Source organism: Antennarius striatus, chromosome 2 (assembly GCF_040054535.1).
Source record: "Antennarius striatus isolate MH-2024 chromosome 2, ASM4005453v1, whole genome shotgun sequence".
NCBI classification, from domain to species: Eukaryota; Metazoa; Chordata; class Actinopteri; order Lophiiformes; family Antennariidae; genus Antennarius; species Antennarius striatus.
In genome coordinates this window covers 3,315,472-3,330,174 of record NC_090777.1, presented here as the reverse complement: position 1 = coordinate 3,330,174, position 14,703 = coordinate 3,315,472, and the positions used below count along the sequence as shown (strand labels likewise).

At 41.3% G+C, this 14,703-nt stretch overlaps 2 protein-coding genes across 2 annotated transcripts; both read right to left on the bottom strand.

The window, feature by feature from the left end:
- Window positions 1-1,474: 1,474 nt before the first annotated feature.
- On the bottom strand, window positions 1,475-4,902 carry mtg2 (mitochondrial ribosome-associated GTPase 2). Its single transcript, XM_068339646.1, has 6 exons — window positions 4,527-4,902; window positions 3,731-3,878; window positions 3,490-3,605; window positions 2,850-3,068; window positions 2,620-2,758; window positions 1,475-2,217 (listed from the first exon to the last, which is right to left on the bottom strand). Exons 1-6 carry the CDS (start codon window positions 4,806-4,808, stop codon window positions 1,826-1,828), a joined length of 1,296 nt encoding a protein of 431 aa, XP_068195747.1. The 5' UTR covers window positions 4,809-4,902; the 3' UTR covers window positions 1,475-1,825.
- Window positions 4,903-5,569: 667 nt separating this feature from the next.
- Window positions 5,570-13,490, bottom strand: LOC137612651 (calcium-responsive transactivator-like). The gene is made up of 10 exons (XM_068341284.1): window positions 13,422-13,490; window positions 12,644-12,720; window positions 12,463-12,547; window positions 12,133-12,262; window positions 11,090-11,254; window positions 9,925-10,026; window positions 9,135-9,224; window positions 8,976-9,059; window positions 8,775-8,902; window positions 5,570-6,914 (listed from the first exon to the last, which is right to left on the bottom strand). The coding sequence occupies exons 1-10, from the start codon at window positions 13,488-13,490 to the stop codon at window positions 6,888-6,890; spliced, it is 957 nt and encodes a 318-aa protein (XP_068197385.1). The 3' UTR covers window positions 5,570-6,887.
- Between the last annotated feature and the right edge of the window lie 1,213 nt (window positions 13,491-14,703).

Below are 14,703 nucleotides of genomic sequence, written 5' to 3'. Positions count from 1 at the left end.
CAAACATGCAGCCGTGACCTGATGTTTATTCGTTCATGTTTTGCTGATGATCGCTCACCGGCCCTTTCTTAGACGCCTGTTTGCCTGACGGCGTGCAGCGTGCGGCAGCGGTCCACGCTGTAGCTCCCATCAACAACTACGCAGGGTGTTCAGGTTTTGACAAGAATAAAAGCAGGATTCAAGATGATTTTTTTTTTCTTTCTCTAACATTACAAACTTGGGCGTTTTTAATGTTTCTGTTAATTTGGATGAAGCTATAATTACAATTCTCATAAAACTGGGTTGCAGAGTGACTGATTGGCCTAAAGGGGAATAATGAATAGAGGAGATTCAAATAAAAAATGAAGGTCCATAATTTATTTTTTTTAAATTTAACTATCTTGCATGTTGCAGCATCCTGAGGGCAGCCATTCCAATAAAATAAGTTACAATCAAGATTTGAATAAAACGTCTATCACAAGCTGGCATCAGGAATGCGAACTGATTTTTATTTTCAATTTTTTTCATTTTGTATTTTTTTTCAAATAAAGGAAAAAAAATTTGGAACGTAGTGACTTTTCTGGGAAAAAAAAGTGTGTACGTAAACTGTCAACAAATTAAATAATTTTAAATTAGCTATTTCATACAAATAGAATGTCTTGAGGTAAATACAAACCTAGAACCTTGCTTTGATGCATCATATACGAATCAGGCAGCCATCACAACTCTGTCCTACTTCAGGTAACGATGAAGGGGATTCAAGCCCATTTTTATTTATTTATTTATTGTACACTGGTGTGATCCCTGTAGGGAAATTCTCATTCTTTTTTCCTCTCTTGTCACATGATGAGCTGTGAAATGACAGATGGAGTCCCTCCAAGATCAAACGTGAATCAAAGTTGCCGCTGTCGCTGCAGAAGATTCTACATTTAAAATACATTTACACAAAAAAAATGTTCCAGTTTGCAGTGAAACATGGTGACTTTAGATCAATCGATATTTGACCCATTCCTCTGCTTTGACCTCGTAGCGTTCCATTTCTTTCCCTTCACTGTGTCAAAAATCCTCCGCTTGCTTTCAAACAAAAGGCCTTTCTGTGAACTGTATAAACACATGACACTGATCTTCTTCCAGTATAAGCTGCAGGTGATTCAAACCACTGGATTCATTGCGTTTGTAAAGGCTGAGAATTAAGTACACAGCAGTAAATCCTTCTGCATGCAGAGACACCTGTGATATGAGGTCATAGGTGAACGGGTCACAAGTCTCATCCAACCAGTTGTCTCTGAATGAAGGTTTGTTTGCTTAAATCTGTCATCTTCCTTTGAATAGTTTGATAGACTAAAAGCCTGGTTCATGTCAAGGCAGGTATTACTCAGTTAGTCTATAGGAATATATAATATATAACAATATACTGTATAGACTCAAGGAAAAGGAAATCAAATTCTCAAAAGTGAATAACACGCGCCCTCTGGTGGCTCAATCGGGAAATAGTTTAATTACCAACCTGTAGAAGTGACTTTTGTGCTTATTAAAACATTTTATCAAGCAAAGCTTTAAGCAAATTAAAACATTTATGATCTTATAACAACATCCTTTCAGAACTCTTATCTGAATGTGCCGGTGATGTCACCTTTGTAAAAGTCCTTAAGAATGATCCAAAACAATTAGTTCACCCAGAATGCATGATTGGTCAAAATGCAAAATACACATAAATGATATCTTTAATAAGAACCAAAAAACACACATTGGATTGTGTTTTTATTATCAAAATATTTAAATATATATTTTATTTCCAAATTAACCATATATGACAGATGCATCATTGGAGCGACAGGAAGTAGTGCTACCACCTGAAGGGATCGCCGTCGCCGCTGCCTTCCTGGAAGCCCCCGTCGTAAAGCTCCCTGAGGTGGAGGATGAGCTCCTCCGTGTTCTCCCCGGTGAGAGCCGAGACGGGGATGACCCGCTGGCTGACCACACCCTTCAGGGTCTCCAGCTTCCCTCTGGCCTCGGGTAAGTCCATCTTGTTTGCTACGACGGCGTGAGGTCTCTGGGACAGGTCGGGGTCGTACTGGTCCAGTTCAAACCGGAGCTGCTGGAGTTGAGTCCACGGCTCCGCAGCCGACATGTCCAGGACAAAGAGGAAGAAACGGCAGCGCTCGATGTGACGCAGGAAGGAGATGCCCAGCCCTCGGTTCAGGTGCGCTCCTCGGATGATGCCTGGGATGTCGGCGACTAAACGAACAGAAAATGTGCATGAAATGAACGATTATCCAGAGCGGGACCCTAAAAAAATACAGGTAGACCTCAGATTACGTCGTTAACTGGTTCCAGGAGACATGATAATAAATCAAAAAACAACGCGAGTCATATTGATATTAAATGTTTTTATTCTGATTTATTATACAGTAACATGATATCATGTACTTTTAACATTGATTTTTTTCTAATATTTGTGGCGGACAGACGAAAAGTGGAGTAAACTTGACTTTTATTTTTATCTTTTTTTTTTTAAACCCAACGGATAATCAGGAACGATGTTACTCAAAACGACGTAAACTGAGGTTTACCTGTGTTATACTATCATGAAATAAGAATAATAATCGTACAGAATATAAAAAATTTGGTGAAAATCACCTGCAAGATGCTCGTAGTCCTCGTACTTGATGACTCCCACATGGGGGTTGAGTGTGGTGAAGGGGTAATCAGCCACGGCGGGCCTGGCTTCAGAGATGGCTCTCAACAATGACGACTTCCCAGCGTTAGGAAAACCCACCTGATGGCATCAAGACGAGAATGAAACAATCGTTCATGACATTAAAAACCCAAACACCAGCGTTGACGATCCAACGTGACAGATCTCTCACCAGTCCGGCGTGAGCCATGGTGCGCAGCTCCAGCTGAAGGACCCTCTCCTCGCCCAGGTCTCCCGGGGTCGCCGTCATCGGGGCGCGATTCTCATTGGACAGAAAGAATCGGTTCCCCTTCCCGCCGGCACCCCCGAACACGGCTACAAACTCCTGGCCATGTTCGGAAAGATCCACCAGCGTCTCCCCCTCCTCCTTCACCAAGGTGCCTGGTGGGACCTTCAGCGTGAAGCATCGGCGGTGAAGTTAGACAGAGGGTTTATCATCCTCATAGTCATCCTCAAAGTAACAGCAGTTTGTTTAAAATGGGAATAAAGCTCAAATGCCTTTCAACAGGTTTTATTTCCATGCATTGTGAACGCTTCACATTATAATCTAAATGAAATCACAAAGAGAAAATGACTCGATTATTTCATTACTTTACAGAAAATTAGGAAAAATGAATATTGGGCTGTAAGCCATTTTCTGTCTTTTTTCTTCCACGTCTCTCTGGTTTCGCAGGGGAGATCATTTCAGCCGATCACTTTCTGCACTTCTTTAGACATTTCTCTCATCCATCAGATGTTTTAACCACAGAACAACGCTACGATTTTGAACACAACCGTTTATGATCAGACGCAGATCCGACGCACAGACTCACTCGGATGTAGGTCGGACCGCCATTCTTGCCGTAACAGTTCTTGCTGCCTCCCGACTCCCCGTCCTCCCCCTTGTAAACGGGAACGACTCGAACCAACGACTTAACAACCCGATCAGCTGTTACCAAATAAACAAAGCAGACAAAAGTGCATTTTGACCTCACCTCTCTCAGAGCGATAAATCTTGATAAATTAGGTAACTAAATATTTATGTCTCTTTGAACCTAACTGCATTTAACCCACCCTTGATTATGATGCTCCCTCCGTCACCTCCATTTCCTCCATCTGGTCCGCCCCACTCTTTCCGGGGTTCACTGTGAAAGCTGCAAAGCCCTTTCCCTCCGGAACCCCCACTCATCTTCACACGTCGTTGGTCTACGAAGTAACGTGTCTGTGGGCCGAATCAGGAAAAGTACAAGTCAGTCACCAACCAGAGAAACATATACTGGAAAAAACAGTGTTCACTGCTGCCTCTAGTGCTGCTCGTCAGTGATGCTCTGGATGGATTCCATAACATATCAGGAAAACCTGTCAGATTTTGTCACACCATGTGTTAAGAAGCTGAAGCCTGAACATTTCAACAGGATGATGATCTCAAGCATCCCTCAAAAAAGCAGAGAACCTGGAATATCCTAGAGCAGGGGTGTCAAACTCATTTTCATCCAGGGCCACATCAGCCTAATAACTGTCCTCAAAGGGCCAGATGTAACTAATAAATGTAACATAAACTCAATTTAATGTAACATAACTGTAACTACTCCTTAATGTTAAATAACTGAATTTATTACTTATTCAAGTTAGAAACATTACAGTTGCACAGAAAAGTTTTTTGTTTGTTTCTCTGTTCTAACATAAATCCTTTTAATTTGTCAGCTTATTAAACCCACAGAACTCCATCAATCAAGGATCAAACTATCAATCAATAAAGAAAAATAACATCAGACACAAGTTAGGATATTAACTCTGGCATCGATTATTTGACCTGCTCTTGTTCGATTCACTTGTTGCTACAGAGCTAACAACTAGCTCAAACGCTTACCAGCTTCTTCTCGGATAGTTCCGCCTTCTTGCCTTTCCTGCGCGCTTTGGCGCAGAGCGAACAGGAGGTGCTGAGATCCCTGACGGCACCGGTGGCCCCCGGGCCCCACGCTGTGGCCCCCGGAGAACACCTGAAAACACTCGGCGTGTTTACTCTGACATTCTGGCCTAGCATGAAACCTGAGGGTGTGTCCTTAGAGAGACATCGGAGGCTAAACCTCAACATTTTAAAATTCATCACACATCTAGTAATTCTCTCTACTATACGCAAAAAACTACGCATAAATTTACAGATAAAATAATTAATATGCTGTACATTCCTTTAGTTTTATTGAGGATAAAGACATGCTAACTTCCACTCAGTAGTTCGCCACAAACTGTACGGAAGCCCTTGAGGGACAATCTTCAGACTCACTCATGGATGAGCTGCTGAGTTCTCGCTCTTGATCGCCACCTGCTGTTCTGGAGTGTGTATTACAGCACAGCAAAAAAATAAATAGAAGAGACATAAAGGCAGGAAACATCCACAGATGTAAAGTTATTGTGTTAAAATCAATTAAATTAAAGGTCGATGTCTTCAATAGGTCTAATGACAGAGTTTTGATTGCTTCTCAGTCAGATAATATAAAATAAAAAGTAAATGACCTATCTAGTTTCTCTGCCTGTAAAAGCGCTTTGAAATGTCTCCTGACGTGATTAAGTGCTTTACAGATAAAATTTGATTGGTTAATTGATTTAGTAGTAGTAATAGTAGTAGTATTAGTAGTAGTATAAAAATGGCATTCTTCTTTGTTGAACAAAATTCAAAGCACTTAAAGGTTAAATGCAGTTTATTTTTGTATAACAAACAGTAACAAAAGACAGCAGAAAACATAAGATCTGCAGTCTGACAGTAAACAAGTACATAACATTCATATTCGGGTTACACACACCAAATCTCTCTCAATCACTGCTTCTGCCTCTTTCTTTCTCTATACTCGTACAAACACACACACACACACACACACACACACACACACACACACACACACACACACACACACACACACACACACACAGACACACGTCAAAACACAAAGACATGCCACACACATTCAGATCACGACAAAACAAAACACCGATACAAACTGACTGTAATCCAGAGACGCCTGTGATTGTCACTGTTGAGCGGTTCGTCATTATCAGCTGTTTGACAGCCAGGTATCTCACGCTACTGATAAAACCTGCAAGTTGACTTTTTATTTCACCCCTCTGAGATAAGTTCAGTTACTAGAGCATACAGTATATGGCAGAGCTGCAGCCTAACAGTCGCACTAATATCCTTAACAGCGCTAGCTGAGATGAGGTGTAGTTCTTTAAATAAATCAATCCATTAATAAACAACATAATATTTGTCTATCTGGCAATCAGATAGATAAATAGATAGCTAGATGTAAAATAAGGCAAAGTGTGCTTTTGTACATATTTGAATCTTGTCTCACTTTTAACATTATTAACTTCATTTATGTACAAAATATGATGAGACAAGTTGTCACCGACACAACAATGGTTAAGTAATGTGCTTTACATTTTTGATTTATAACATTAACAACATAAAACAAAACAGACTTTTACCATACTACTGATAAACTACTGATGGAGTATGTAGCACTGACTAAAGTCGAAGTGCCGGACCCGTTATCCTTCTATTTCTGTGCTGCTTTGGCTTTTTGATGAGGATTTGTTTCAAATAGCCTGAACTGCACTACAAGATTACAGAATCTCAGACACATCATACACTGTTACACCAAAATAAAGTGCTGACAAAGTGGTAAATAATTTTTTTTTTACATAAAGTTACGACTGAAAGGCATCAGAGTGAGACCCTTCTTTACGTAATATATAATATGGCTGTGCAGAGCAATGCCAATGAAAATGTAATGTGTGAATATCATGGACAATGATAGTAGTTGGGTGTCTATTGTCTATAATTTCATCAAAACACACAATGGTGGATGGAAACTGACATTAAAAGTAGGGGATGGAATAAAGACGAGAGAATGGAAAGAACAGGAAAGAAAGACGATACAGGCAATTTACCGAGGCACCACTACTGCTGCTTATCATTAATCTAATTAATGCAGGTCTACATGAACGGTCTTGACTCTACAAGCACCCCTGATGTCATTATAGGGTAGAAACATGGTGTCGCTCCTGTAACAAGCAAAACAAGGAGAGTTAATTACTGTTGCTACAACTAAGAATGAATGTTTGCGTGAGTAAATCTGGAACGTCCGGATCTTCTACTCCACAGCTCAGCCGGCGTGTCGCCGTTTGACATTTCCATTTCCGTCTTCTTCCCACTTTCAAATAACACGCTGCTTTATTGCTGATAATTTCCATATTGTCCCTGCAATGTAAAATGATTGACAACAAGAGATTAGCTCGCATTCCATTTTCTTTTCTTATTATACGAGTGAAACAGAAGCTGTGTTGTCCTGAGAAGGTTCAGAACCTCTAGTGTGAATCAGATAGAAACAGTTTATATTTAATCAGGCAGAAGTGGAGGGCCTCCTATGATATGGGACCCCTGAACGGTTCGGTCATTTCTCAGCACACACAAAGGTCCAGACCATCACACAGAAAGCAAAGAGGATCATGGGAGTCTGTTAACACCCCAGTCAGGCTGTTTCCCAACAGACAAAACCAGACCAGCGCGAAAAATAAAGCAAAGTGTGATGAATGAGCAGACAGCTGCGACTTCTAACGTTTATTCACAGTTTTTTATGCTGCAGACACGACAATGTCCAAGGTAAATGTACCACTGGGACAGTAAATTACTGGTGGAATTGGACAGACTGGACTAAAGGAGGAAAACACAAGTTAAACTGTGATCCCTGCAGGACAGAGCTGTGAAATCCCAAAAATCTCCCATCAGGCTGCTAAAAGGAGGGAAAAGCTATGCAGACCTGGAGTGTTAAGAAGGTAATTTTAGTAGCACAGCAGTGTTTCACGTGGTTTCACAGGACAGGAGTACCTCGAGATACAAAGTATTTGAGATGTTGGTGAAAGGGTGATGAGGATGGAGCTACCAGAGGAAGAGGAGAAGAGGAAGACCAAGAGAAGGTGGATGGATGTAGTGAGGAAGACATGAGGGCAGTTGGGGTGAGAGAAGATCGGCAGATACGGATACAACATCAGTGGGACTGTATCTCGTTCTTTACCACGTGTTGACGGATGGATACAACATCAGTGAGACCAGATCTCGTTCTTTACCGCGTGTTGGCAGATGGATACAACATCGGTGAGACCGGATCTCGTACTTTACCACGTGTTGGCGGAGGGATACAACATCGGTGAGACCGTATCTTGTTCTTTACCACGTGTTGGCGGATGGATACAACATCGGTGAGACCGGATCTCGTTCTTTACCACTAGTTGGCAGTTGGATACAACATCGGTGAGACCGGATCTCGTTCTTTACCACGTGTTGGTGGATGGATACAACATCGGTGAGAGTGTATCTCGTTCTTTACCACATGTTGGCAGATGGATACAACATCGGTGAGACCGTATCTCATTCTTTACTGCGTGTTGGCGGATGGAAACAACATCCTTGAGACTGTATCTCATAATAATGTACATAACATAACATAATAATAACATAATAATGTACATAATGTACATTCAGATAATATGATATATGTTAATGTTTCCAATATGTGAATATGTAAATTTCATATGTTGCAGATGTTAATATGTATGTATATTATTTAACTATTTATGTTTGACCCCCCCCCCCCTGCTGCCACGATCGCACAAATTTCCCCACTGTGGGACAATAAAGGTCTATTATTATTATTATTATTATTATTATTATCATTATTATTATTATTATTATTATTATTATTATTATTATTATTATTATTATTATTATTATTATTATCATTCTTTACCACGTGTTGTCGGATGGATACAACTTCATCAGATATTGACATACGAGCTGAGTCACGTTGCGGATCAAACTCGTATCTCGAGGTACCAGTCTACTTCTCTTATCAGACTTTTACCAACTAACTGCCAAATCAAGTTTTCAAATATATTGATCAGTTTGGGAACTGAACTGCATTAATCATGCGATAAAAATGGAAATTATTCACTACCCAATTACCCATAATTCCTTGTTGCCTAACAGATGAGTTCATCAAACATGAGAGAGGGAGGGTCACCAAAGTAAAACAGAGACATGAGAAAGCATTGATTGACCTACCTGTTCGTAGGAATATGGCCTCTGTGTTTGGGCCCCGGGGCCTCCCTGGGTTGAGCGGTAGGACCCGTACTGTTGGCTTTGGCCCTGCTGATACTGAGTATACTGGGAGGACGCACCCTGTCCAGGACCTAACAACAGACAGGTTAATCCAGTTAGTTCGTCTGATGTATGTTTCCGGGAGGTTTTGTGGTCGGTTCCCACCGTAACCCGCCGTCTGTCCGCTGTAGCTCTGAGCGGCGTACTGCTGCTGGAACGGGGCCTGCTGCTGACCGTACTGAGAGGTACCTACAATAAACACACAGGTACACACATCAGCTGCTAATAATATGAAGCATTACTTTAAACCGGTTCTTCTGTCACCTCCTTCATAGTAGTGTGAAGACTCCTCAAAGGATCTGTCGTAGCCTGGCTCGCCGTATGACGGCTGCTGGTAGGAGTACTCCCCGTGACCTGTGGAGAACACCAACACTTCCAGAACTCCTCTAGAAAGGCAAGACCTGATTGCATAGGTCAAGTTTAAAAGAACAGGACGCAAGCTTTAAATTCGTTTGCGCGTTTCACACACTGCAGTGAGAAAGGAGTTAGTTCGACCCTCCAGAGCAACAATAAGAGTCCTGTTGGGTTTGTCTGTCTGTTAAAACGCTTTGAAATGTCTGCTGGTGTGAATAAGGTTACAAATATGCAAATGACGGTTGATTAATTGTTTATCACCGTGCCTCCAAAAAAGATGCAAAAGTTGGAGAAAATTCAAGTAACTATGAGTGCTTCCTTGAGTAAAAAAACAATCAAAAGTTAATGAAGAAAAAGAGACAGACATTACTAACAAATATTACTGATGTTTATGTGGAGAAGGTTCTGTCAACTTTGGTTCAGTGTCCAAAGGAAAATACGTGAAATAAAGGAAAATAAAACTATTTAGTGAAAAGCAAAAAACCCCCAAAACAAAACAATTCTTCTTTCTTTATTTCTAAAACATTTCATTTAATTGACTACCGGGCTTTAAAATTGGATAAAAACAATATAGAATTTCACTTTTTTTCTTCTTCTTACTTAAACAGTTATGACGTCGTTATTAATAAAATCATTTAAATTAACAGTTTGTGTGTATTTTAGTGCTGTGTGAATGGAGTTCATGGATGTGCGTGATTACCCTCGGGGTAATACTGCTGGTTTATGGGCTCGCTGGAGCTCTGATTGTGTCCATACTGCTCTCCGTAGAACTCGTCTTGTCCCACGTACTGCTGTGCAGATCCTGCAAGACAGGCGACAGGTTAAACCGTTGGTTTGGACCAACTGGATGCTGGACTGGAGACTACAGGGGACAGGACAGGACAAGAACCCTGAAAGACTGTGCATTTAAATGTCTGAATGAAGACTAACGAAAGATGAAAAAAGATCAGACGACCTTGCAGAGATTTCTTTCTGAGTTAATTATCATTAATTATCAAACCTGTGACGTAATGTTAAGAACCTATGGACTGTAGAATCTTAACTACGACAAATGAGGCAGTCACAGACTGCAACATCCCGCGACAGCCCTGAATTCAAAATTTTACCCTGACCTACTTGCATGGGTCAAAGATCAAAGCTAGTGCTCTGACCTACTGTCATAGATCAAACAACTAGCTGTGCAACGGTTGTGAAGACATTTGGTGGACCAACGGACAAACAAACGGACGAACACACGAACACTGACAATTAAAGCGGGATGAAATTACACAAGATGGAATTTTCGCAGAGAGAATGAGGATTAGAAGCTTGTCACGTGTCAGAGAGAATCTGATCTCTGCTTGGTGCTGGTTTGCAGAAACTCCAGACTCCATTTTCCTTTTTTCCTTTCAATTTAATCGGGATAACAAGAACGAACTAAAACTCTCTGGAGGTGCAGCAAAAATCCTATCTGACCTCCTTTAATACGTATGAATTCCCGTGTGCCTGGTCCACACCCTTCAAAATATAAGATATCAGGACGGAGCTATTATTAGCCTCGTGCTAGTACAGCAGAAGTGATTTGGAGAGACAGGAACCTAATTTGACACAATCTCCACTTTCTCAAAATTGCAGGGAGGCGGCTGGGAGAGATTGGAAACCGACCCGTCGATATCACTCTGGCTTTCTGGTCTCTGAAGACAAAAGCTAATACTGCAGAACCAAGTCTGCATTTCTGACAGTTTAGAAACCGTGAGGCCAGAGCCGTGCTTAATGGAGGCGTGTTGACCAACAGTTCACACATGAACCTAAGTAGCTCTCAAACACAACACACACAACCCCACTGAGTCCATTACCTCACCACCAGCATGGAGACGACCACCTACCTTGCTGCGAGGAGCGGTAGGATCCCATTGGCCTCTGAGACGTCATGCCACTCCCCTGACTGGCCTGGCTCATCAAGCCCATGGCCTGCTGGCCCTGATAATGTTGACCCCCAGCCTGGGCAGGGGAGTAGTGTGGAGCGGTGGACTGTTGATGCATCACAGAGACTATGGGAAAGAGGTGGGATTATGGGGGTTGGAGAGATCTCCTACGTTAATATATGCAAAGACATTCAATGCACATACAGTAGAACCTCGAGATACGAGCTATTTGAGATACGAGTCGCCGCTCTGCCCATATTTTTGTTCGACATATGAGCAGAATCTGAAATACGAGCCGTGCTTCAGGACACCACCACTAGTTGGCGGATACGACATCAGTGAGACCGTATCTCGTTCTTTACCACGTGTTGGCGGATGGATACAACGTCAGTGAGACCGTATCTCATTCTTTCCGATGAACTGAATGTGTTCTGTCACGGTGATGGATACCACTGAGCGGAAAGGGGGTGAACAGACTAATGAGGGCAGATTTGGGCAAATTTTTTGAGCACGATAAGACATACAGGGGTTTTTTAGAAGCCATCCACCTATTTTATCATGTGGCGGCTTCTCTCTCACCCAAACCTTTAGCCAAATTAACAAAACAGAAATAAGACACATCTTAAACTGATCATTTTCCATAAAAGCTGCCAATTCCTGGTGATCCCAGTATTTTATGCACCAAAAAGCCTTTGATTTTCTCAAAAACTGACAGTGTGCCTTATATATGAAAACAGATATAAAATAGGCCATTCATTGAAGGCGTTCCTTATAACCAGATGCGCCTTATAAGCGTTTACAAAGCAGGAAGTCTCTTCAGAGACTATTAGACCATCTTTAACAGATTTTTTTGCAAGCATTAAGGCAGCAAAGGGAGAAAATTTGACAAACAAGACGTGACATCTGAATAAAAACGTGCTCAGAAAACAGGATGAGATGGACGCTCCAGCCAGGAGACGGAAGGATGTGATGGAGACAAATGCACATTCATGTTCAAATCTCACCGTTGGTCATGTGGCTCTGCATAACGGATGTGGGGGGCAGTCCCGGTGTGATGTCATTGAGGTTACTTGGAACATGTGCCCCACTCTGACCCATCGCTCCAGGACCCATGGAGAGGTTGGCAGTGGGAGGCTTAGAATAATTCAACCAAAAAACAAACAACAACAACAACAACAAATTTAATAATTATAGGGGCCCCAACATCATCTCCTAAATGGTGATTTATTTTTGTTTATTCTACAAATAAATCTATGAAAAAAAATTAGATGAAATTTGATTTAATTCGCATGTCTTATAAAAATAAGTGAGGAGCAGATTAAAAAAAGACTCACTGCAGGTAGTAACGACTGCATATTCTGATTTGAATCCGCTATTGTGGCCAAATAAACAAGATTTCTGTGCAGGATCTGCTGATACCTGTCAAAAAAATGGACATCGAAACAACTTCACTTCCCTCCAGTTTATTCAATAAGGTATTAATAGTGTCAGCCTGGGACGAATAAGGACACTTACTGTGTGCATTCAGCCGTCTTGCCTTTGCTTTGGTAATCCATTATACACTGTATTAAATGATGATTTTCATCCAGCATCTTTTGAGAGACAAACACACCAGCATCAGTTCACAAGTATCTCCACGTCACGCTGCGTGGTGAATGAAATGCCCTGTGAGACATTGTCCTGGATTTGCAGAACTTCCACAAGCTTAAAAATAAATTCCAGGACAGGACTTCTTTTTTTTTTCTTTTTTTTTTCAGAACAGGGACAAATGAAACAGCAGCTTTTTTTTTTTTTAGGACATCCTGTCAAGCTCTCGTCTTCATCTCCCTGCGTTTTTAGACGCACAGTGGGTTCAATCGAGGATAAAAGCCGCCGTCTGATGCGCATGGGGCGCAGACTTATCCTGAGCGCACAGTTTCTCTCTATTTTATAACTACTGACCTTTTTCTCAAAGGATGTCTTTATATTATTTCCTTTCCCCACAATAAATGGAACACTGACAAGAAACTGCTGCTCATAATTAACAGAAACCCCCAAAAAATAATTGTCGCGCTTTAAATTTATTAGGAGCAACCTTACACATGAAAAACAATTTATAAGAGGTGAGAAATAAAATCAAGGAAGCATCTACGTCACCGTCACGGCTTTGTTTAGTTCACACCTGCAAATCCCCTCTAATGTTAAGGCATCAGCTGCCATTTCTTGTGATCGATTGACTGCTTCATCTTCAATAACGACCGAGACGCGCGTTCCACATCCCGACAACACGGAACCATCAAGACGCACAAGTCACCTTCTGGATCGCCTGCTGCGTCACCTCCCCTTTACTCCTGGGGCGCGCCGAGGAAAACGCCACCGACATTTTTTCATATGGGAAATAAAAGCGCTCCTTTTATTCTAATATTTATTATCTGGAGCGCAGCCCTCTGTTTGGTCACATAGTTTGTCCATTCCCGGGAAAATGGGGGGGGGGGGACCCACACAGACAGCTGTCCGTCATCCAGGATGGAAGCTGATAAAAATACAGCATGTTAGTACATGAAATAATCTGCAATCTATAAGTATCAGTAATCGATTTCCCGCTAATAATGACAGATAATGTAGTTTCATTTAATCCGGGTAAACCCCCCACCCTCTGTGTTTGGTACGACCCGGACTGACAGTAGCCTACCGCTGGCCCTGCCTGCAAACGGGGGATCCTCCGATTGATGGGGGGCCAATCCGTCCCTTCTGAGAGAGGCTGGCTCCAAAAGTTTGTCTTGTACTTTCAGAATTATTTCAATGTGATATTCAAATATATATAAAATTCCTTCCTGTTGGCCTGAATTAAAATAAAATCTACAACAAAGGTCAAAAACAAAATTCCACTCAACAATATTTCTTCAGAGGGTAGAAGTTCACGCTACTTACTCCCTTTTGCAAGTTTTGATATTTAACCATTTACAAATTTTAATTTTTGCACCTTAAAAACAAACTTTACAATCCACAATAACCCCCTCACCCCCCACACAAGAATTAATGTCCGTAACTCCTACATAAACATCAATAAAGGCAACCAAGCTTTACACATTTAGAGCTGAACTACGATTTATCAAGTTTAGTCTGATCCATTCATTATTTCTTGCCGACCCAGAAGGCAAACCAACGTGAGAGTAGAATTTGTCTTGTCGAGGTAAAATGGGGGAGGGGGGGGGACTTCAGACAGCACAAAATAAACAATTGGCAATTTAACATTTATTTATGATAATCTCATTTGCTTCAATGTGGCAAAATCAAGCAAACGCTTCAGTCTTTAAATAGTTAATTATATATTAATGCAATACAACATTTATAATGAAATAAATGTGCAAATTAGGGTGCTTCCAAAGGAAAAAAAACAATTCATTTTAGGAGTTTAGGAGTGAAATCTTCCAAAAATCCACTTCTAGTAAATATGAAGCAAAAAACAAATACTGTAAACAAAACTCATTTGAGGGTCCGTGAAGTTTCACCTCGGCAAAACAAAGAATGCACCCTTCCTCACACGGTGCCGACATAACAACCCGAACTCGACATCCGATCTTCACAGCTGTCCT